Raw genomic sequence first — 21,945 nt, 5'->3', positions numbered from 1 at the left:
CTCCCACCCAAACTGTGCACATGATCCCAGACTGTGCACACCCATCCCAGACTGTGTATCCCCATACCAGACCAGGCACACTGATTCTGTACTGTGCTCCCATACCCTGGACCAGGTAACCCCATCTTGGACCATACCTCCCTTTCCTGGACCATGCACAACATTCCAGACCATGCACATCATTCTGTACCATGCATCCCCATCCCAGACCATGCACCTCCATTCCCGACTGTGCACCTACATCCCAGACCATACTCATCCATCCCAGACCCTGCATCTACATCCCAGACCATGTACCCCAGCATCCCAAATCATGCACCCACATCCCAAACCATGAACATCATTCTGGACCATGCACCCCCATCCCAGAACGTGCTGCCCTATCTTGAACCAGGTTCCCCCATCCTGGACCGTACATCCCCATCCCTAGGCTGTGCATCCCCATCCAGGACCATGCACCCCATCACCACACACCCTATCCCCACCTTGGTGACACACCTGTGCTGCCACCAACCCATCCCCTGTCCCCCCAGTCTCCTACCTCGCTCGAGTCCTCCTGCTGGTTGATGACGGTCAGGGCATCCTCGGATGCCTGGCGCTTGGCCTCGGCCAGGGCGCGCTCCATCTTGGCCCGCTCCGTCGTGATCAGCTCGTGGGCTTTGCGCTCGGCGTCCGACACAGCCTTCTGCAGCTCAGACATGGCCTGGCGCTTCACCTCGTTCACAGCTTCTTCTGGAAGGCACCAGCCGAGCATGGCCAGGGTGTGCCAGTGCCCCAGCTCCGCGCGTTCCCCTCTGCAACTGCATCCCCCCTCCCTACAAACTCATCCCAAATTCCTCCAGCGCTGCAGCTACCCCGATGTGGGGAACTAGGGCAGAGACCCTGCCAGCTCAGCACACTGATGGGTGCTGGTGCCCACTCCACACTCACCAGCCTTCCTCCAGATCTCCTCCGGCATGTACCCGGAGAGGGGCCGTGGCGCGAATTCCCGGTGAGCGTCTGTGAAGGAGACCGGGGATCCCATTAGGAGATGCCGCCCTCTTGGAACCCACCTGCCGGCAGCGCTGGACCTCCAGGGGAACAGCATGGGGCCGCAGCACCAGGGGTCAATACCTAACTGGGGCGCCTCAGGGGTGGAGGAGCTGTTGTGGGGGCGTGCAGAGGGGGGGCTGCCTTTCTTCATGTCCTCGGCGTCGCTGTAGCGCCGGATCCAATGGTTGAGCTCCTCACGATCAGCCTCCTGGCACCGCCGCAGCACTGTCAGTGACCGCCGTGTCTTCTCCACCATGTCCATGATGCAGTTCAGCAGCTGTGGAGGGGCAACATCAGAGCTGGGGGCGGGGGGGACTCTGCTGCGAGCAGCTGGGGTGCTGCAGTGCTTGGCGCTAGGTGGGGAGTTTTGGGCTATGCCAGGCTGTGCCAGCACCAGAGTGATGGATGCATGGAGCAGAGGATGCTCAGGAGAAAAGCCCTAGGGGGGACACAGTGGGAATGGAGGGCAAAATGGAGGCACACACACATGGGATGGGGCAAGGGAGGCACTACGTACATTGTTGAGGTGTTTCCACTCCTCTGCCCACTCCCTGTCAGTGAGCCGGTGGTCGATTACCTCCTCCTGCCGTGTCCCATGCACGGCTGCAAGGCAAAAGCAGGGTGGGAATCAGCCCCCTGCAGCACCCGTGTGCCTTCAGGGGAGTCCAGCCCCCTGTTCACCCCTTGGTGCAGGGGGGGATGCCCCAGCTCACCGGCAGGCCGCTGGCGCTCGCGGAGCTCCCGGGGGTCAGGGTGCCGGTAAGCGTCGCGGTAGTGATGTGCCATGGCCATGTCCTCCAGGCGGTAGTGCTGAGGCAGCGGGGGGCCGGCAGGGGGGTGGCCCAGCCCGTTCGGGGGATGGCTCAGCCCGTTGCTGGGGCTGTAGCGCTGTGCCGGGCTCATGGTGCACGGCCGCTTGCTGAGGTGCTCGGGGTGCAGGGGGTCTCGGTCCAAACCGTTCTCTTTGGTCCTGGGCAGAGGAGAGGAGGTTGGTCCCCACCCACTGCCTGCCACCACAGGGGACCAACCTCCCCTTTTCAAGGATGTGACCCTGAACAATCCCCCGTGATTCCCCCCGTCTGCACCTGTCTGGCGTCCTCCTCTTGCCGCTCTCGCCCACCTCCAGGAGCAGCTCGGAGGAGTCGATGGGAGAGGAGGCGTTGGCGTCCAGCAGCAGCTGCTCATGCTGGGCCAGGTACTGGGCCGGGGTCTGCTTGGCCATGCGGGCACAGTGCAGCAGCTCCCGCTGCAGCAGCGGCAGGTTGGCCTGTGAGGGGGGTGACAGTGAAGTCCATGGCCCTGAAGACCCCCGTGCAGCCTGGCTGTGCCCCAGCCTGCCATGGGCAGGGGATGTGGGGCAGACAGATACCTTGCCTTTGGGGTTCTGCTCACCATCCCCAGGGGACAGCCTTTGGATGCCCAGGGACCAGCTGGGCTTTTAGGGGACACATGTGTAGCACCATATAGTGTTTGGTCATGTGCTGGCATGGGCACAGCTTTGACAGAGCCCTCCTTCATCCTGGCAGGGGCTGCAGAGCATCGTTCTCTCGCCCACCTCAAACACCCTGTCCCCGCGACTGTCACCCTGGGGGCTGCACTTCTGGGAGCCCCCAGCCCGTCTGGCACCCACGTCAGGATCAGCTGTGAACTCCCATCCCACCCACCCACTGTATTTCCTCCCCAGCGCTGCAGCCCCAGGAACGTGGAGCAGCAGAAAATAAGCAGCAGAGACCCCTTTTGCCCAGTGCTCTGGCTGCCAGCCCTGGATTTCTCCTTAGGCAGCTGATCCACAGCCAAATCCCATCTGTGGGACACGTTAGCGCTCGAGCCGGAGATGCACGCCATGGTGAGCAGGGCTGGACCCTCCCTCCCCTTCCCTTCCATTTCCCGGCCGGGAGGGAGCAATCCCACAAAAACAGCAAGTCTGGGAAGCACGCCGAGCCCGGCTGGTTGCAGTTAGGATAATGAGAAACATCTGGAACGGGTGGTGGGAACAGCTGGGAGCGGGGTGCCAGGGCAGCCGGCACGGCCGCCGCGTTCTTGGCAGCGGGACAGTGGGATGGCTCCCAGCCCACCCGGAGCCACAGGGCCACCAGTGCCCACCAGGACCATTCCTTGCTCTCACGGATCCCAAAACCCCTGCAAACTGGGCAGGAGGGAAAGAGGGCTCTGCAGTCCCCCCATTTCAGCCTGGAGTAAACTGCTCCGGCAGCTCTGCAGCAGATTCCTGTGGTGAGCGCAGACCTCCACTCCACAGACCTCTACTACAGGGGGGCTGGGATGCAGAGGTGGAAAAGGGGCTGGTTTTGAACTTTTTAGTTATTCCTTTGCTAATGAGGGACAGGTGACGCCAGCCTTGAATATCTGCTGGCAGCACTGGTGGTGCCAGGCATGCCAGTGCTCAGTGAACCCCTCTGGAGCAGGGTGACAGTGCAGAATTAGCACAAAAATTAAAAGGCAAATAAAAAAAAAAGGGGGAGTTTTAATGAATTTCAAATGGCAACCAGCTTGGCTGACCCCTGGTTTATTGCAAACAGCCCCAGTTCCATGTGACTCCACACATGTGAGGGGACACGTGTGCCCAGGGTGGACAAGGGCAGACCCACAGGGAACTGCCTGCCCTGACCCTGAAGCCACCCCTAAATTCCCTGTACTGGAATGCTCCATGAATCTCGCCATGCCCAGTCTGGGGAACTCACCTTGAGGAAGGGGATGACAAAGGGTCGCAGCGGGAAGTTGGTGGCCTCTTGGAGTTTGGCGTGAAACTCCTCGATGGTGAGGGTGGAGTTCTGTGGGGACAGCCCAGGCTCAGCATCACTGACACAGCCCCCTGCCTGCCCTGCACCCCCGGGGGATGCTTGGCTGTTTCTCCCCCATTCCTTCTCCTCTGCCATGCTCATGGAAAATCCACTTTCAAGGGAAAACCATACTCAAGGCTTTACTGGCAATGCCAGCAGCCAGGACCCAACCCTGCACCATGCTGTGCCGATCCCAGGAGATGCCAGGAAAACAACCCCCACTTTTCAAGGATTTAGATCACTCCACGCCCCTCTTTCCCTTTTAGCAGCATCTCCATCCCAAAAGGAAAACACAGGATCCCTGGATGATAGGGGACCCCAAGACTGACGCGGCAGACATACCACGAGCCCCAGGACGAGGGTGCGCACCCGCTCCCCAATCTCAGGGGAGATGTCATTCCCGAACTGCTGGAGTGTGGTGAGGAAGCGCTTGAGCTTGGAGAGCTGCCGGGCGCCGCAGGCTGGTGGGAGCTGGTGGGTGGAGAGGGAGGCGCTGGAGGAGGTGGCCGGCCCATTGCTGGACCCGTTGGGGGTGGACGGAGCCCCATTGATGGCGGTCGGTGAGTGGCTGCTCCCGTTCATCACTGAGGAGAGAGAGAATGGGAGGTCAGAACGGGTAGTTGTGCCCTGGCACCATGAAGACAAGGCTGGGATGGGACGACCGGCAGATCCCGCTGGGTAATGCCGGGTTGGCATCCCCTGGAAGGCTTCGGAATGCTGCTGCATCCCTGGGGCTACATCCTGGATTGGTTCCCAGTGTTGTGGGGGCTGGAGAGAGGGAAGGAGGGAAGGAGAAAGGAAGGGAAGAAGGGGATGAAGTGCATCCCCACATGGTGATAGCCTGATCCAGCTCCTCAACAGTTAAGGCAGCCACGAGAAAGGGCTCCATCCTGTCCCTCTGGGAGCTGCTCAGCACTCCCGGAGAGAATCCATGACCTATTTCTCACAGAGTCCAGCCTGGTTTGCAGCACACTGGCACTTCTGTTCCTGCTGCCCAGGCAGGAAGAATGGGAGCTGCCTGAAACCCCACATTCCAGGTGACCCGCGGGGTACATTTTGGGGTGCCAACCTGCAGCATGACAGATCCTTGTCTCCTGCACCAGCCCCCCATGAGCACAGGGACCTTTCCACAGCCAGTGTGAGTGACAACACGTGTCACCCCTCCTCCCGAGTGCGTCGCCCCGCGGCTCCCGGCATGCACACGCCTCTCCCCGCGCACTCCGGGCACCCAGGATGGCACTAACCTTGGGGTGCTGTGCTGCCCACTAGCCCTGCCTGCTTTGGGGAGCTCCTGCTCGCTCTCCGACCAGGCAGCGCCCGCCGCCCGCTAAAGAGGTGCCGAAAATAACCCGGTGGCCACAACTGCTTTTATTCCCGCGACAGGTGTGTTACTAAGTTGGACACCACACATGTTCCTGGGCCGGGATGGGGTTGGGGTTCCCATCCCCGTGACCCGCTGGGGCAGGGCGAGGGGCTGGCAATGGGGAGCACCCCCTGTCCAAGCCCTGTGCCTCCTGAGGGACCCTGTGCTGGCCAGGGCAGGCTGTGGCTGCGCTCGGGTCTCTCATGAGAGCGGGTGTTTCATTTTACTTACAAAGACAGACCATCGACCATTTCAAGCAACCATGAAAACGGCCGCGAGGCAGAAACGTCGGAGGGCCAGCGTCTCGATCTGCAAGCAAAATAAAACACGCTATGATGAGAGAGCAGAGGGGGCAGCTCTCGGCCGGGTGGTCCTGCATGAAATGCTCCTCACAGTAGGGGAGGTGGCACGGTGTGGACACAGTGTGGGCACATGTGCCCTGGGCAAAACCTGAACCTGCAATGGACCCAAGTCCCTGCATCCCACTGCAGCCATAGTGAGGGTTCACAGGATGGATGCTCAGCTGCCTGACACAGTCCCCACATTTCGTGGACCAAATGAGGTCCCTGAAACCAAGAACAACCAAAACGCCATAGTGCTCCAGGCCAAGCTGTGGCAGAGAGGCTGCCTGCACTCCTGATCCTGTGTCCTGAATCCTGCTCTGGGCCAATCCCTGACAGAGAGACTTGCCTGCAACCTGGCCCCATGTGCCGGACCCAACAAGACCTGAGCTGCCACATCTGCCACAGGACTGGGATTGAAAACCTAAACCCTTCCGAGCACAGCCAAGCACGAGCTGATTTCTAGAGTCTGTCCAGGAGCAGTGCTGGGGGGCAGCAGGTGTCAGGGAGCTGCATCTCAGGGGGGTGTTTTAGTGTATTTTCTTCCCCATTTTGGTCTTTCTAAGCAAGAAACAGCTACAAGCAAAACCCTTGCAACACATGCGTACCCAGGATACATCTTGGTGGAGCTGGAGCAGCCACTGATGCTGGCCACTGCTACTCCTGCCAGGGGGACCAGCCTTATCCCCCACCTGCCTGGATCCTGTCCGGCATGTGCATTGTCCATCCATGTTTCAGGACAGTGACACCAGCACAGGGACCAATCCCTGAGGGTGAGCAATGACCCCACGTACCACTGGTGCAGCCACCGCACTGGGGCTCCCCCAGTTCAACTACAGAGACTGAGACTCCGACCTGGAGTCCCCTGATGCCACCACGCCGTAGCCTGGGCAGGGCAAGGAGGTCCCTGACACCGTGGCTGGCCATGACACCACCCTGCCACCACTGGGTGCCACACACAGATGGGCAGGTGGGTCCCCACATGCCTGGGACCCGCAATGGGCCAACTCCGATCCGCAGGGACTCCCCCAACCTGCAGCATCCTCCAGCCATGAGCTGCTCTTTGCCAGCATTTGATCACCGCATGGCAGGAGACCAGGATGTCCCTGTCCCCAAACACCTTTCAGGACACTGCTGGCCATGGGAAGTGCTGTGATGTTCCCTGTAGGCACATGCATCAGCCGTGGCTTGGGGAGTGGAGCCCAAGGACCTTCTCCAGCGTGAGGACAGGTGATGCCCCCCCCCATCATGGTCAGCACTGTGCTGGGCTCTGGGGACACTGCTGGTACCGGGTGCAGCATGTGACGTGGAGGTGAGGGGGGCTGGGCAGCCTCCCAGCCTGGCACCACATCCCCAGCCCATACTCACTGGTGTTTGGCGTGAAGGAGGGGTGGCGCGTGGCTCCCTGGGTGACAGCGGGCGGTGGCGGGGGCATGGCGGGCGGTGTGGACCTGGACTGCGTCTTCACGTCGGCCGGCGAGTCAGGCATGGTGGCGGCCGCGTCTCCTCGTTATCTGCAGGGAGAGGGCATGGGTGGTGAGCGGGGTGTGCCAGGATTCCCTGCAAACAGGGGCAGAGGGGACACTCAGGGACCTTGGGTTGGCCTGGGCACATCCACTCCCAGTGTAGGATGGCACAGCTCAGGCAACAAGGACAGTGCCTGGTGTCCTGTGTGCCAGCAGCATGGTGGGGGATGGTGATGGACCTTCTGTCATGTGCACAGTGGTGGGTGCACAGTGCCCTGTGCAGGGATGCGGGGTGGTGGGGACAGGTCAGGGCACCAGCTCTGTCCCAAGCACAGGGCACAGCCTGAATGTGTCCCTCCAAAGCCATCGCTGCCACATCACAGCACCCTCCTTCCCACGGTTCAGGAATTCCCAGCTGCCCGCTAGCTCCTGGCTGCCATAATGCCAGTCAGGGATCCTGGGATCACTGTGACCTGTGCTCAGTGGCAGCAGCGATGGCACAACCCACACATCATGACATTGACCCACTAGTGACTGTCCTCCCACAGCCCTGAGGGGCCCTGTGAGGCACCAGATTCCACAATCCAGGGAGGGCAGGGCTCCCTGCCATCACCCCACGGGGCTACCCCCAGCATCACTGCCTCCCTCCCACCTCCCTGCACATCCAACCCCAAGTAACACCCAGCAGCGGCATCCCCAGGGGAATCGTGCCAGCACCATCCCCTCTGCTTGGCGTGGCCCCAGCGCAAGGTTTCAGCCCCGCGGCTGCCACGCCAGGCAGTGACGGGTGGCCACAAGTGCCGGCAGCTGCGGTGATCTGTCACTGTGCCCGAGCTGCCGCCGGCTCCAGCCAAAGATGGAAGCGGCCGCTACAGCCACAGCCACCCGGCCGCGGGGTCCCCGCTGCGCCCCGGCACGGCTGATAAACACTAATCTAATATGCATCCTTAATCCACGGCAACTGTGGGGAGATTAATTGAACCCGGCAAGAGCACATTGTCCGGGCTAAATAAAACTGGGGCCTCATCCTGAGCAAGATGCTATCGGGGTCGTGCCGCAGCCAGCGCCATGTGGAGGACCAGGAGATGGGAGAGGTAGTGATAACCGCCAAAATCTCTCATGGTTACCATCATGCACCCACAGCCTCCTTCTGGATGGCTCCAGCACCATGCATATCCCTCCCTCTCCATGGCACACCTTAATCCTGAAAATCCTGGATGCGTGTGCCCCAGTTTTCTGTTCCTCGCTCCCTTCTCCCTCTCCAGCCACAGTAGAAACCTTAAGACCATGCAGCATTCCTCCCCGAAAACATTAGTTTCTTTACAGGGCATGCCAGAATAAATAATTTGTTTTGAAAACCACCTTTTGTTTTCCTTTTCACGGCAATGTCTGTCTCTGGGCAAAGCTTCTCAAGCCTTCCAGGCTCTCCCTGACACTCAGCAGAGCAGGATCTAGCCCCGTTGGCAGAAGTTGAGTTGTGGGCACACTCAGGGTACAGAGTGTGACCCTGACTAGGTGCCTGCATCTGCACAGCTGATGCTTGCCTACACAATCCTTGCCTGCATCCCTGTCCGCATCCCTGTTCCTGTCACATTACCAGCACAGTCCCTGCTTGCAACCCCATCCTTACCTGCATCCCCACCCTGACCCTCATCCCCCTCACTGCCCTGACTCCACATACATGCCCACACCAAGGGCAAAACATGGATACACTCATCCTGGCAACAACACAGCTTTTCCACAGCTTCCCATCAGGAGGAAAGTTTCCATGAAGCTGAGCAAGCACTTGGGGAAATGAGGCCTGGTTCTGTTTTTTCTTGTGTTTTCCTTTTTTTCTCCAAGTTATAAATTTTCCCCGAGACGTCTGCAACCCAAACATGGCTTTGCAGGCATAGGAATGGTCTCAAATCCAAAGGGACAAAGAGTCTGGGATGCCCACAGGACCCAACCACAGCCATACCACCGACCCAGGTCCTTTGCAGGATGGGGTGAGTTCCATGGGGGCAAAGGAAGTTTTGGGGGGCAAAGTGCAGTTTCCCATCATCACTTCCAAACAGCGATTCCCCAGCACAACTCGAACTCCGCTGGAGTTTTTTTCCCTCTATTTTTTTCTCTCTTTGGGGTAATTTGTCCCAGCCGCTCAGGGCCGTGTCTGTTTTCCTCCATCTGGTTTCCATTAGGTCTGTGCAGCCCAGATGAATAAGTAATAATATAAAAATAAAAGGATTAGTATTTTCTTCTCGGCTGGCGGGAGCGAGTGTTCCCACCCTGCCTCCCAGGGCCAGCGGATGCTGGACCCCTACACACCCCTGGTGACCCCGAGCCCCCCATTTGTCCCACTGCAGGGTGTAACCCCCGGCAATGGCCCGGGCAAGGTCCCTGCTGGGGTGACACTGTCACACAGCTGGTGGGCACCATCATGCAGCCAAGCATTCCAGAGGGCACAATGCATGGCATCCTGCAGGCTGTAGCCTGAGGGACAGGAGCAGTGCCTGAGGGATGGGACTGGCAGCCATCCCAGCTTGGCATCTGCTGTTTCCCACAGCCCTAGGGAGCCCATCCCACCACTGAGAGTGTCCCAGTCTGGAGTTCTGTCCTTCCCAGGCAGCACATGGGATGTGCCAGCTGAAGGTGAGCCCGATGACTGTGGAGCACTCAGGCTGGCTGGTCTCCTCTCCACTCCCTGGGGATGGAGCAGAGAGAGAACTGCCCTGGACATGGCCATTGGAAATCTCTGGCTCCCTGTAGCCCTCCCAGACCAGACAAAGCTGCCTGAGCAAGGAAGGGGTTAAAGGGAATTCAGCGCCCAGCATCCTTCATGCTCTCCAAATGGCCACAAATGAAATCCAGATGCTGGAGGCGACATCTCCCCAAGCCAGGCTGCCTCCGAAACAAAGGCAGGGAAGCATTCCTGCTCCTCAGCTGCCGCAGCCACCAGGGCCAAGAACAACTCCCCAGTAAGACTGCAGGGACCAAGCTGTCCCAGCTGGAGCAGGTTAGGAAGCGAGCAGTGCCAGCGGCCAGGTAGCAGTGCTGGCCACGTGCACCAGCCCTGGTGCAGACCTGGTGGAAACTCAGGGCATCCTCATCTCCCTCCTGATTCCCTCCCTGGGGCCGTGGTGGTGATGGGGGGAGGTGACAGCAGCCACCTTGGGGGTGGCTTATCCCCAGTTGCATGTGGAGGGGGAGAGAGGAGGAGAACAGCTGTGGGATGCTGACAGAGGGTGGGTTTGGGTACTGGGAAGAAATTCTTCCCTGTGAGAGTGGTGAGGCCCTGGTGCAGGTTGCCAGAAAAACTGTGGCTGTCCCATCCCTGGAAGTATATAAGGCCAGGTTGGATGGGGCTTGGAGCAGCCTGGTCTAGTGGAAGGTGTCCCTGCCCATGGCAGGGGATAGAACGAGATGAGCATAAAGGTCCCTTCCAACCCAACTATTCCATGATCCTATGATGATGCTGGAGGGTTGCTTCCAACCCATCACCACAGCGTCACATATGCTCATTTTAGGGAGGGCTAGCAGGGAGTGATCCACACCCCAGCACTCACCAGCACAAATAAAACTAACTTTAAAAGTAAATCCAATTAATTAAACTCTCTGTTTAACTTGTAAGTGAACCCAGATTCAACCAGTCCTGGAGAGCCCTAGCAGGTTATCCTCACGTTTCCCACGGGCATCCTGGGACACGTCCCATGCCACTGGCCCCCTGGGACACTTCCCATCCACCCAAATCTGGGGTAAAGCAGGTTTCCCCATGCTTGGATACACCCCAATTTGCTTTGCTCTCTGAGCAATCCCCAGCCACACAGCCTGCACCTGCATCCCAAGAATGTCAGCGCTGTCAGGGCACCATAGGCCACTGTCCCCTGGCTCCAGGACATCAACTCCCAACAGGGACCATGACCCCTGTCCCCTTCCAGCTCTGCAATGTGGCAGTGACAGCTCCACACAGGACATCAGCACCCATAGCCAGGCTATCCACGCACCTCAAGCCCAAAAATCCTTTTTCTCAAGCCAAAACCAGCCACCCATGGACCCAAACCAGCTGGCTCAGTGCCACCGAGGCAGTGCCAGAAGCTCCTGCTCTCCCTGAGCTGGCGTGGCCGGGGGCGGGGGGATGGGATTTTCCTCGAAACAACAACAAAAAAGCCCAAAAAAAAAAAAAGCGCCCTCTCTGTTTTACAAGCCTTCATTTGCTATTGTTTATGTAAACAGGTAAATTGTTTCGTATCTCAATTAAAAACATCTGCCACATAAATGAATACCAATTAACTCATCCTGTTTTTAATTACTCTGTTAATTACACACAGGCAGCAAAAAGGATGGCAGGGGAATAGGGAAAGCATGCTTACACCCCCCCTTCCCACCTTGCTCTTGGCAAGGATCCGAAATGTGCCCAGATAATGATGGATTAAGGTGGCTGGTGAAAACTGTGGCTCGTGGCCAGCTTTGGCGTGGCAGCTCCCTCCTGGTGCTGCCGGGGCACCTTGCAGGGGGATTTCCCAGGACCCTCTTGAGAGGTTTGGAAACCCCAGCCCCCACAGGATGCGCCAATGCCATCTGCGTCATCCCCCGTGCCGGGACACGCACAGCCCGGCTGACATTCCCGGTGCTGGCCCCAAAACGTGTCTCATGGGAAAGAAACTTTGGGATGCTGGAGCACATGGGGAGGGCAGGCAGATGGAGAGGGCTTCAGGGGGGCAACATCCTCATGGATCAAGCACATCCTTGAGGCGCCCGTGCTGCCCCCGGGAGCCCTACTGGTACCATGGGGTGGCCCTCTGAGCGGGCACAGCAGCGGGAGGGTGGATGCCATCCATGCCGAGGGACCCCGTGCACCACCAGCCCCCCCAGCTGCGGGAAGCCTTCCAAGCGAGCAGATGGGGCAGGGGAGCGGCGGCAGGAGGAGGAGAGCAGAAAAGGCTATTTTCTCACGCTACATATTTTACAAGTCGAACATTTTGTGCATTTCAGCCTTGCCTGGAAAAGCATCTCGGGCTCAGCCCCGGGACTTGACGGCGGAGCCTGTGAGTCAACAGTGGCTGGCGGCGACGTGGCTGCTGGCGTGGAGACGGGGTGGCAAGAGGGATCCCCCCATGCACAAGGTCAGGAGGGAAGGTCCCCCTGACCTACTGGAGAAGCAGCAGGATGGCCAACTACACCCAGCGAGGGCACAACACCTGCTACAAACTCTGCTGCAGTGTTGTGCCCGGTGCCACTGTTGGATTCATCCCCCCAGCAGCTCCCAGGGTGGCATAGGAAAGTGAGCACACACAGACCCTGCTGCTCCCCAGCTGCCTTACACTCCTGGAGATTAAATATATTGGCTAAACACCAGGAGTAAACAGAGTGCTGTGGCCAGCCTAGCACACCTGGAGACACATGGGCGGCACAGGTTTGGAACTGACCCCACCCAGGAAACACCTACATCTGGGCTGCAAACCAATTCAACTGGACCATTCCCCCATCCACCAACACGCTGCCAAAGGGGCACCCCAAAACCAGCCCGGTGCCCCCAGTGCAGCAGCGGGTGCTCTTTGAGAACAGGGAGAGGTTTTGGCTAAAATGCCCCAATCTGGGATTTTTGCAGCCATGTGCACAGGGATGCTCGTGCCCAAAGGTGGCCTTGGTGGCTGGAGTGGGTACAAGTGGCACATGCAGGGGACTTGGAGCATCCTGGAGGCAGAGAGTGGCTGGAGAAGGGAAACATCCCCCTCCGCACACCCTCGCTGGCGGGGAGCTCCCTGCGCGGTCCCTGCAGCGTGGGAATGCCGAGGCACCGCCGGCTCCCCAGGGACCCCGCGCCGGATCCGGCCCCGCAGGCGCCAGGATGGTACCAGCTCCGAGGGGGTGCCGGATCCAGCCATGCACTCCCACAGCCTCCAGGCTGCTGCCTCACCGACTCTTTGTCTATTTTTGAAGCACAGGCTCCATTTCAAGGCGATTTCGCCCATGTGAGATTGAATAAAACAACACAGGAAAAAAAATATTAATGAGAATTTTGCAAAATAAACAGGAAATCCCTCAGATGTTTTCTGGAAACATTGGTCAGCATCTTCCGAAGGAAAGCTGTGGGCTTGTAAAGGTGGGGTTCCCCCTGGGGAGCCTGAGCACGCTGGGAGGGTTGGCAGAAAACAGCGTCAGGAAATCTAAAAATAACCCCAAACTGGTCAATGGCACTAAGGGCAGCGGTGCCAGGCAGGGGGTTGCCCTCTATTCCACCAGCCTATTTTTGCCCCTGGCTGGCAAAGATTTGTCCCAGCTTGGGGAAACACCCCTTGTCCCCATTCTGCTGGGCAGCCAAATCCATCTCCCACATGAGATCCAGCTTGGAAAGCACAGGTCAGGACTGCAGCATCCCACCTGCAGCATCCAACTGCATCCCATCGACCCAAGCAGTAGCAATTAAGCCCAGCTTAACCTGTGGGTTGTCCCTGGTCCTCCCCAGCACCTGGACAGCCCTATTTGCAGCATCAGGCCCTGATCTGCCCCAAACCTTGTGCTCACTGAGAATGTGCTGGTCTGGCTGGGAGCAGAAGTAGCATCAGTGCTGGTGGTGGGGGCTAGTGTGTTCCTCTAGGAGAGACCCAGCTCCTGCCCCTCTGCCAACATTCCCTGGCAGCTCTGCACTTCCTGGCAGCCCTGCACTCCCTGGCTGACTCATTGGCAATCAACTGACCACCCTTAAGGGACCCCCAGTAAGGCCCCTCTCCTTCCCGGGGGTCCCACAACACCCCAAACCCTTTCCCCAGGTGGCTGTAGGGCAGGGCACATCACACAGCTGGGGGCAGAGCCGAACAGCCTCCAGACTGCTCCAGGGATTTAAGCTGGTTGCCGGTGGCAAGCAGAGCTGAGACCCCATTTCCACGGCAAAGACAGACACAGCGCAGCCACACTGCCTGGATCCTGCCTGGGGTTTTCCAGGCATGCAAACATCCGTGGCTCAGGAGCAGAAAGCCAGGAAGGGATGTTGGGCATGTCAGCAGAGACCTTCCAGCCTCAAATCCCCCCTGCGGGACCTGTTGGAGCCCTCCCCAGCACACTGTGCACAGGAATATTTTTCTATCCTGCACCCTGGAAGTTCCCAACGTAAGAGGCGAATCCTGTGCCCACGCAAGGCCTCAGTGCTGCCCAAACTCAGCACCCATCCCGTGCCAGCACCCAACACCACGGGAGAACAGCCTCTCCCACCCCGCATCCTGTCTTGTCCTCCCCACAAGCCAACATCTGCACTCAGATTTTTCAAACAAAACAAATCCAACATCTGTCTGTCCCTGGGTAAAACCTTACCTGCCGGCACAGGAAGCAACCAGCAGGGAAAACTCCCTTGGCACGGCCAAATTCACTTCCACTTGTCTCCCCAGCTGTGGAATTTCTCCCTGTGTGGAGACACTCAGTGCAGGGACCTGCCTCACACACCCCTCAGCTTCCAAGAGCTCACCCCAGGTGGCAGCTCGGACCCGTGGGGCTCCTCACCCGAGGACCGTGGCTGTCAGCATCCTCCCCAGCTGCTGCTCCGCGCTTGCCCTGGGATTTCGGGATGGTTCCCCTGTATCTCCATGCCCTGTACCATAGTAGAGTTCACCCCGCCGCGGTGCCGAGCATATGGATGTTTGCAGAGTGTCTTCAAGTCGCTCAACAAAGGAGCACGGAATTAATATTCCTTTTAATTAAAGGCGGAAAAATCTCTTTGTTCCTGAACAGAGAGAAAACAACAGAGGGAAGAGCTCAAAAGCTCTTCCTAAGCTGGAGACGAGACCATCGCTTGGATTCAAAGGCACTGTCAACGCGCACGTGACCTCGAATTAAAAAAACAAAATGAAACCCAGCAGCGGCAGCGGCTCTTCTCCGACAGCGAAGGAAAGTTGTAAAGTTTTTCTTGGCTAATAGAGGGAAAAAAAAGAATTCCAAGAAAAGGTGTGTTTAACTAGAGAAAGGCTCTGCAGTATCCAAGGCACCATCCAGCGGCAGGGGAATGACGGGGAGAACTGGTCGTGCTCCGGCTCAGCGTCACTGAAGAGCCACGAAGGAGCGTGGGGCCAGCCTCACTCCATCACTACGCCGGCAAAGCCAGGCTCCTGGAGCCGGCTGCCCAGCTTAACATGATTCCAAAGGGAAAGCAAGAGCCGGGCGGTGATCAACGGCAGCGCTGGAGGCTCCCGAGCCAGCCTTCCTTCCCAAATCCACATCCAAAAAAACACCCCCGGTACAGGCGAGGACACTGTTTGTGTCCCCACCACGGACCCGTGTCCTCGCATGTAAACACAGAACGACGCTGCCGTAGCTGGAACTTCTCAAACCAACCCTGGGATTCCTCCTGCAAACTCTCCCGAGTAGGTCAGCTCCTCCTCGCCACCAAACGCGCCTCCATCTCTAAATCCACGGTGCAGCCGGAGCAGGATGCAGTGCCGGCGGGTTGGCGGGCGAGGAGGAGGGATGCGGGGATGACAACGAGTTTTCCCGCCGGGCAGAAGTCGGGAGGCATAACCAGGGGAGATTTGCTGGGGGGTGGGCATAAACTCCAGTGGGTTCCCGGGGATGCTGGGCCGCCCCTCATCGCCCCGGCGCACGGGAAGCGGCTGCCGGCGACAAGGAGGGGAGCGCAAGGAGAGCCCCGGGAGCGCAAGGGAGAGAGGTCCGCAACCCGCCGCCCCCGCGGAAGGGCAGCGCGTGGGAGCGGGTCCCACGGGCGCGGCAGCCACGGGCAGGCGCCCGCTCTGCCTCCGCCGCTCCGGTGCCCGCTCGCCCTGGCTGTGCCCCCGCTCGCCCGGCCCCGCTCCGCCGCTGCGGAGCTTCCCCGCGCACCGGCAGCTTCCCCGATACGAGGAGCCTCCCCTGGGCGCCCGGAACCTCCGACTCCCCTGCGCACCGCGAGCCTCCCGCGGGCACCGGGAGCCTCTTATTGCCCTGTACACCGGCAGCTTCCCCGACACCGGGAGACTCCCCCGGGTACCGGCAGCATCTCAGACTCCTGCACAACAGCAGCATCCCCCGGGCACCGGGAGTCTCCCTGACTCCTGCACACCCGGAACATCACCCGAACACCGGCAGCATTCTCAGCCTCTTTTCTCCGGGAGCCTTCCCGGGCACCGCGAGCCTCCGATTTCCCTGCGCATCGGGAGCATCCCCGACCACGGGTAACATCCCCAGCCCCTCTTCCCCGGGAGCTCTCGCGGGCACCGGGAGCCTCCCTGTCCCCGTCGACGGACGGCACTTACCGTCCTGAGGTGTGGCGGAGGGGTGAGGTAAGTCCCGAGGCAGGGGCCGGCAGGAGCGGGCAGCGCCGGCAGCGGCCCCCGGCGGCGGCGGCGGCCCCGGGCCCCGCTTAAGGCCGGCGCTGGCGGAGCGCGGCCCCGCGGCGGCGGCTGCCCCCGGCACCTGCCCGCCGCCGCTCGCCGCGCCCGGGGCCGCCGGGGGCCGCCAGCTCCGGCGGTCGGGGCGCTTCCCCTCCCCCCGGAGGGGGGGCAGCGGAGAAGCGGGGGAGGGCGGAGAAGCCGGTAAATCCGCGGGGCCGCTTCACCCCCTGCGCGCTGCCCGGCGGCGCATCCTCCCGGCGCCGCGTCGCGGCCGTGGGGCGCCCGCGGCCGCGCTCCGAGCCCGGCCGGGCCCCCGCCGAGCCGCCGCTGCCGCCGCGCCGCCCGCCCGGCCCGGAGTGAGCGGGGCCCGCCCGCGCCGCTGCCTTAGACGGCGCCGCGCCGCGCCCGCCAGGGGGCGCCACACCGCCGCCGCCGCCACCCGAGCGGGACCCCCGGGGAGCGGATGGACGGGATGGGATGGGATGGGATGGGATGGGATGGGATGGGATGGGATGGGATGGGATGGGATGGGATGGGATGGGATGGACGGGGACACCGGGGTGAGATGGACGGAGAGGGAGGATCGGGATGGGATGGACGTGGCCACCGAGATGGGGGGCACCGGGGGGCTAGGGGAGGACATGGAGCTTGTGTGGCACTGAGGGGCTGTGGGGGCACAAAAAGCTGGGCGTTACTGGAGAGTCTGCACAGCACCGAGAGGCTGCACAGCAATGGGGGTGCTGCATTGCACCGAAGTGCGGTGGGAGATATGGGGCTGCACGACACCAAGGGGCGGCATGAAATCACAGAGCTGCATGACACTGGAGGTCTGCATGGGGACATGGGGCTATCCAGGGCTTTGGGGGTGCACAGGGCCTGGTGACAGTCAACCTGAGGGCCATGCAGGGGGTGTATGGGGCTTGCGGACTTCAGGGGGTTGGGGTTTGCAAAAGCTTCAGAGTTCACAAGGGTTTGGGGGTGCTAAAGACCAAGGGTTGCAAAGCTGGGGATAGGAGGTGGGCATCAAACGTTTTGGAGAGCTGCAAGGATCTGGGATTTGTTTGGGGGGAGGTTGAGGGGCTGCAAAGGAATGGGCCAGGGCTTGTCTGGGGCCATGGGAATAGTCAAGGGGCTGGAGCAGGGTGGGGGTGTCTGCAAGGGGCTGGGGGGCTGCAGAGGGCTGGAGCTGTGATTGCTCAGCTTGCCTCTCCGGAGGCCCAAGGACTGGGGTTGCAATTGGAGCAATCATACACACAGCCACAAGCCCCAGAGGTACAGCCCTCAACACCCCACATGCCCATCCCATCTCGACCCCGATGTGACCCCCACCCCACTTGGCCTCAGTGGGACTTGAAAGAGCAGCTGTGTGGTGGGAATGCCAGTGGGACCCTCCTCTATAGTGGTGCAGGGCAGCGGTGCACACATCTGCCTGCCTGGCATGCCCTTCTTGCAAGCCTCGTGCCAGTTGGGGGGAGCATTCAAATTTTGCTTTCCCTGCCCAAGTCCTACTATGATGTTGCAGCTGGGAACACAAGCCCCACGAATTTCCCTGCAAATTTCCCTACGAGCCACAGCCCTGCCTCTGTGTGTAACTCCTGTGCTTGGCAGCTGCTTCCCTCTGCAACTGCCGAGCCTTTGCCGCCCCTGTGCTGGTTATATTACTCATCCTCACCCACTTCCCAGGGACTGGGACCGTGGCAGCTCTGCCAGGCAGCGAATCTCCGTGGCATGGCTGCTGCATAACCACTGCCAGGGTGTTGGGTGGCACAAACAGCTGCGTGGCCACTGCACAGCCAGGGCGTGGCCCTGGTAGGGCTGATGCACAGACACTGTGTGGGCACTACGAGGGCACTGCACGGCCCTGGCATGACCACTGCACAACTGCTGCATGGTGTGACCATTGCATGGCCAGTAAACAGCCATTGCATGGCCTCTGTGTGGGCACCACATGGCCACTAAATGACCACTGTGTGGTCACTGCACAGCCAAGCTCCCCCCCACATCACCCCACTGATGGGTTTGCAGCAGCAGGTGCTGCAGTGCCCTAGTCCAGCCCCTTAACCCCGTTCTCAGCCATTCCAACCTCCAGCTCTGGTCTTCCATCCCTAATTGCCAGAGAGAAGCCCACAGGGCCTGGGGTTCTCCACATTCCTGCTGCCCTCTTTCTCTATGGGACCTTTCTCCAGGAGCCCCATGCAGGTGTCGTGGCCCCATCGGCACATCCCCACCAGCACAGGCCCACAAGCATGGGAGGAAATTCCACTCCCACACAACTGCACACCCGCCCCACCACACCCCCAGCTTTGCATGAGTGGCCCTGGCTGGCACATGCAAATACCATCTCCACGTCTGCGTGGGGACACATGCACTGGGACACGTGGTGCCTGGTGCAGACCCCACCAGCACACAGGTCAAGGCATCATGGACCCCCAGCATCACCGAGGATGCCTGAGAGTGGTCCCGAGGCAGAGCCCCGGAGTTTTGGGATACCAGCACAGGGCTCATTTGGAATCTGGCCCCTCACCAGGGGAGCAGGGACTTGTCCATGGCAGTGACACTCTTAGCCGAGCCACCTGTGTCACACATCCAAGTGCAAAACATTGAATACATCACAAAACCCTCATGTGAATGCCCAGCTGGTGATGTGCCATGAGCCCAGTGGTGACCAAACCCACTTGCCAACACCCTGCCATGGGCACATCACAGGGACCTGCTAGGAAAAGCCGTGACCCCTCCTGGTTAATTTGGGGTGCCATCAAACTGCCTTGGCACCACTTGTCCCAGGAGCCCACCAGCTGTCCATGCACCAGCGGGACAGGTAGGCAGCACAGTAACCCCCAGGGGACAGCAGGGATGGGACAGAACCACCGTGTCCCCCCTGGCGGCGTTTGGGTGGTAGGGGCTGCTGCGTTCCCATTCCATGCACGCAGCCTGTAATTTCGGTCTATTGAAGTCATAATTCACTACTGTGAAAATAAACATTTGTGTTCGCTTGCTTTATTCGGCGGGTTGTGGCTGAATGTTAATAATTCCCTGCTGGTGGGTTTGCATGTGGCCTGGGACACTGGGACAAAGCCTGAGCACCCATGGCCATGGCTATGGTCATCTCTTCTCATGCTTTGGGTCTCATCTCACTCTCCTTTTTACCCTGTCCCCACGATCCTGACGGAGAGATGGGGAGAGAAATACCACTTGGTGCTAATCCAGCAATAACATGGGAGATAAATCTAATTTTTAGGTAATATTTGGAGTCCAGCACCTACTCAAATCCTTCCCTGCCCATCCCTGTCCCTGGGTTTGTTTCCTTATGCTGTTTTGTGGGTGCTCCCACCATATCAAAGACACGCCATCACACACACTGTGCCATCACCATGCAGGAGGATGCCTGGGCCACCCCCTTCCTCCCTCGGCTGTCCCCAGGGCTGTCCCCAGGTCTCTCCCTGCTGGGTGCAGGGGGCTGGTGCTTCCCCTTGGCATTTGCATCTTCCCAGCCTTTATCTTTCTCCCGGTCTCTGTATTGCTGCAATTACAGACACTTTAAAACACAATGATCTGGCTGTTAGCGTGATGGATGACAGAACCTTTCTGTCTGGTTTAAATCACTGCCGAGAGTGAGCAAACTTCCCCAGGTTAACCCCTTCCTGCCCCAAACCAATTCCCTGCCCGGTTTGGTCTGGGAGCTGCCATGTGCTCCATGGCCACGCATCCACCACACACCCGAATCCCATGAATGGGGATGGAGGGTGGTCTGGCATCTCTATGGGGAAACATCCCCCCATCCCTCAGATCCCTGGGTACACAGGAGGCAGGCGATGGGACCAGCTTTGCTTCAGCAGAGCCGGTGGCTCTGCTCTGCTGTGGTGGGAAATTAACGGCTGGCCGGGAGATAAGCGCCTGGCGGAGCCCGATAGCCTGCTGGATCCACCCCAACCCAGGGCCCGGCAATCCTTCCCCCGGCAAATCTGGAGCCAGGGCAGGATGGGGCCCCACCATGTTCCCACCCAGCGGAGAGGGTGGAAACTCCTGTCATGACTTGGTGTAGGTCACGCTGGTGTGTGATTGATGGTGCAGTGAGCAACCACCCAGCACAGAGACTAACCACACATGTGGTGATCCAAGCTCCCTTTGTTTTGAGGAGCTGGCATCTCCCACTGCCGTGCCCATCACTGCCTGCCAACCTCACAGGTGCCCCAGTACCACGGGAGCGTGTCACCATCACCCATCACTTCTGCTCACAGTGCTGGATGATGTCCTCCATCCCTCCTGGGTGATGTTCTCCATGCCTGCTGGCTGGTATCCTCCATCCCTTCTGAGTGTGTGCACAGAGAGGCTGCTTGGAAGTGTTTTGGGGAGTGCCAAGGACCTGCCCCAGGGAAAGGGACACCCTAAGGCACAGCCTGGGGGGAAAGGGGGACCCCAGGGGCTTTACTTGGTGCGTGCCACGAGATAAGATGCTTGCTGGGGGCAGATGAGGGCAACTGGCACCAAAACCTCATGGAAAATGGTCACCACCACACACCATCCAGGCCCTGTATCTGCCCCTGCACATGACCCCTGCCCGCTATCAGAGATGTGCATGGGGATGTGGGGCAACCCAGTGGGTGCTGGGCTCATGCTGCCCCTGAAACACCTCCAAACGCATACCCCTCTCATGCCTTTGCACCCACCACAGTGTTGGGGTCCCTTTTCACACCTCGTGGGTGCCCAACCACCAGTCTTGACTCACCACTCTCGCTGAGCCCCCCACCCTGCCTTCCACTGGCAACGCACTGTCCCATTTCTCCCAGCTCTCCCAGAGCTCTTGCTCAGCCCTGTTGCTTCCCAGTGTGCCAGTATGAGCTGATTGCTATTCTGGCTGCATTCCCTCTTTGCAAGCCTCAGGCTTTTTAAAAAAGCCTATGGTGTTGGTTTATCACACCTTCCCCCTCGCCACAGTGGTGAGTCATCCCCTGTCCCTCCATGGGCACACACAGCCCCTCCACTGTGCTGTGCCGGGGGTCCTGCCTCCACCTGGCTGTCACCAGAGCACCCACAGCCCCTCTGCCATGCTATGCTGGGGGTCCTGCCTCTACCTGCTCTCATGGGAGGATGTCTGGAGGTGAAGGCACTGAACCGTGCTGGCACTCAGCCCTGATGTGCCACAGGTTTCCTGTGTCACCCCCAGTGAGTCTGTCTGTTTGTCTGGGTTTCCCAATCTCGATCCTCTCCCTCTCATGGAGCAGAGCATTCCCATGTGCCTCTCTGAGTCCATGCCAGAAGTGGCCATGCCAGTGCTGCCTCTCCATCAGAGCTTGGGAACAACACGTGTCTGGGTGCTCATGAGCAACCGCAGCGATGCAGAGCCCTGTGATGCTGTGAGGTCCCCAGTATCAATGGGGAACCATTTGCTTGGAGCATCCCTGCAGGGACAGGGAGCTGCTGGGCTGGGAAGGGTTGGTGTGACAGTGAATGGTCCCACTGCCCTGGCTGGTGTGACCATAGATGGTCCCATCACCCTGACTGTGAGCACAGATGTGGTGGCCTGAATCTCAGTGCCTAAATCCAACCTGGAACAAGCACCGGGAGGCAGACTACAGCCCCCAGTGCTCTTCCCTTGGCATTTTGCTTGCAGCAGGAGCCCTGGTGCTGGATTTTCCTGCACGTTAATTCATC

The 21,945-nt window shown here is 59.7% G+C and overlaps 1 protein-coding gene across 8 annotated transcripts in view; it reads right to left on the bottom strand.

The window, feature by feature from the left end:
* CBFA2T3 (CBFA2/RUNX1 partner transcriptional co-repressor 3) overlaps window positions 1-21,945 on the bottom strand; it is a 28,744-nt gene that overhangs the window by 4,241 nt on the left and 2,558 nt on the right. Inside the window, exons 1-12 of one of the 8 annotated variants that reach the window (XM_050311605.1) lie at window positions 16,216-16,290; window positions 14,474-14,693; window positions 6,903-7,048; window positions 5,425-5,502; window positions 4,173-4,414; window positions 3,732-3,821; window positions 2,118-2,299; window positions 1,746-2,002; window positions 1,550-1,635; window positions 1,114-1,309; window positions 931-999; window positions 542-732 (exon numbers count right to left, since the gene is read on the bottom strand). In XM_050311605.1, the coding sequence (XP_050167562.1) occupies window positions 542-732; window positions 931-999; window positions 1,114-1,309; window positions 1,550-1,635; window positions 1,746-2,002; window positions 2,118-2,299; window positions 3,732-3,821; window positions 4,173-4,414; window positions 5,425-5,502; window positions 6,903-7,023 (1,512 nt within the window). In that variant the 5' untranslated portion in view covers window positions 7,024-7,048; window positions 14,474-14,693; window positions 16,216-16,290. The other 7 variants (XM_050311602.1, XM_050311600.1, XM_050311607.1 and 4 more) reach the window with 7 other exon arrangements.

The sequence above is a fragment of the Myiozetetes cayanensis genome, unplaced genomic scaffold (genome assembly GCF_022539395.1).
Source record: "Myiozetetes cayanensis isolate MyiCay16 unplaced genomic scaffold, myiCay2020 scf16, whole genome shotgun sequence".
NCBI classification, from domain to species: domain Eukaryota; kingdom Metazoa; phylum Chordata; class Aves; order Passeriformes; family Tyrannidae; genus Myiozetetes; species Myiozetetes cayanensis.
The sequence above is the reverse complement of the archived record's forward strand: the minus strand, read 5'-3'. Positions and strand labels throughout refer to the sequence as shown.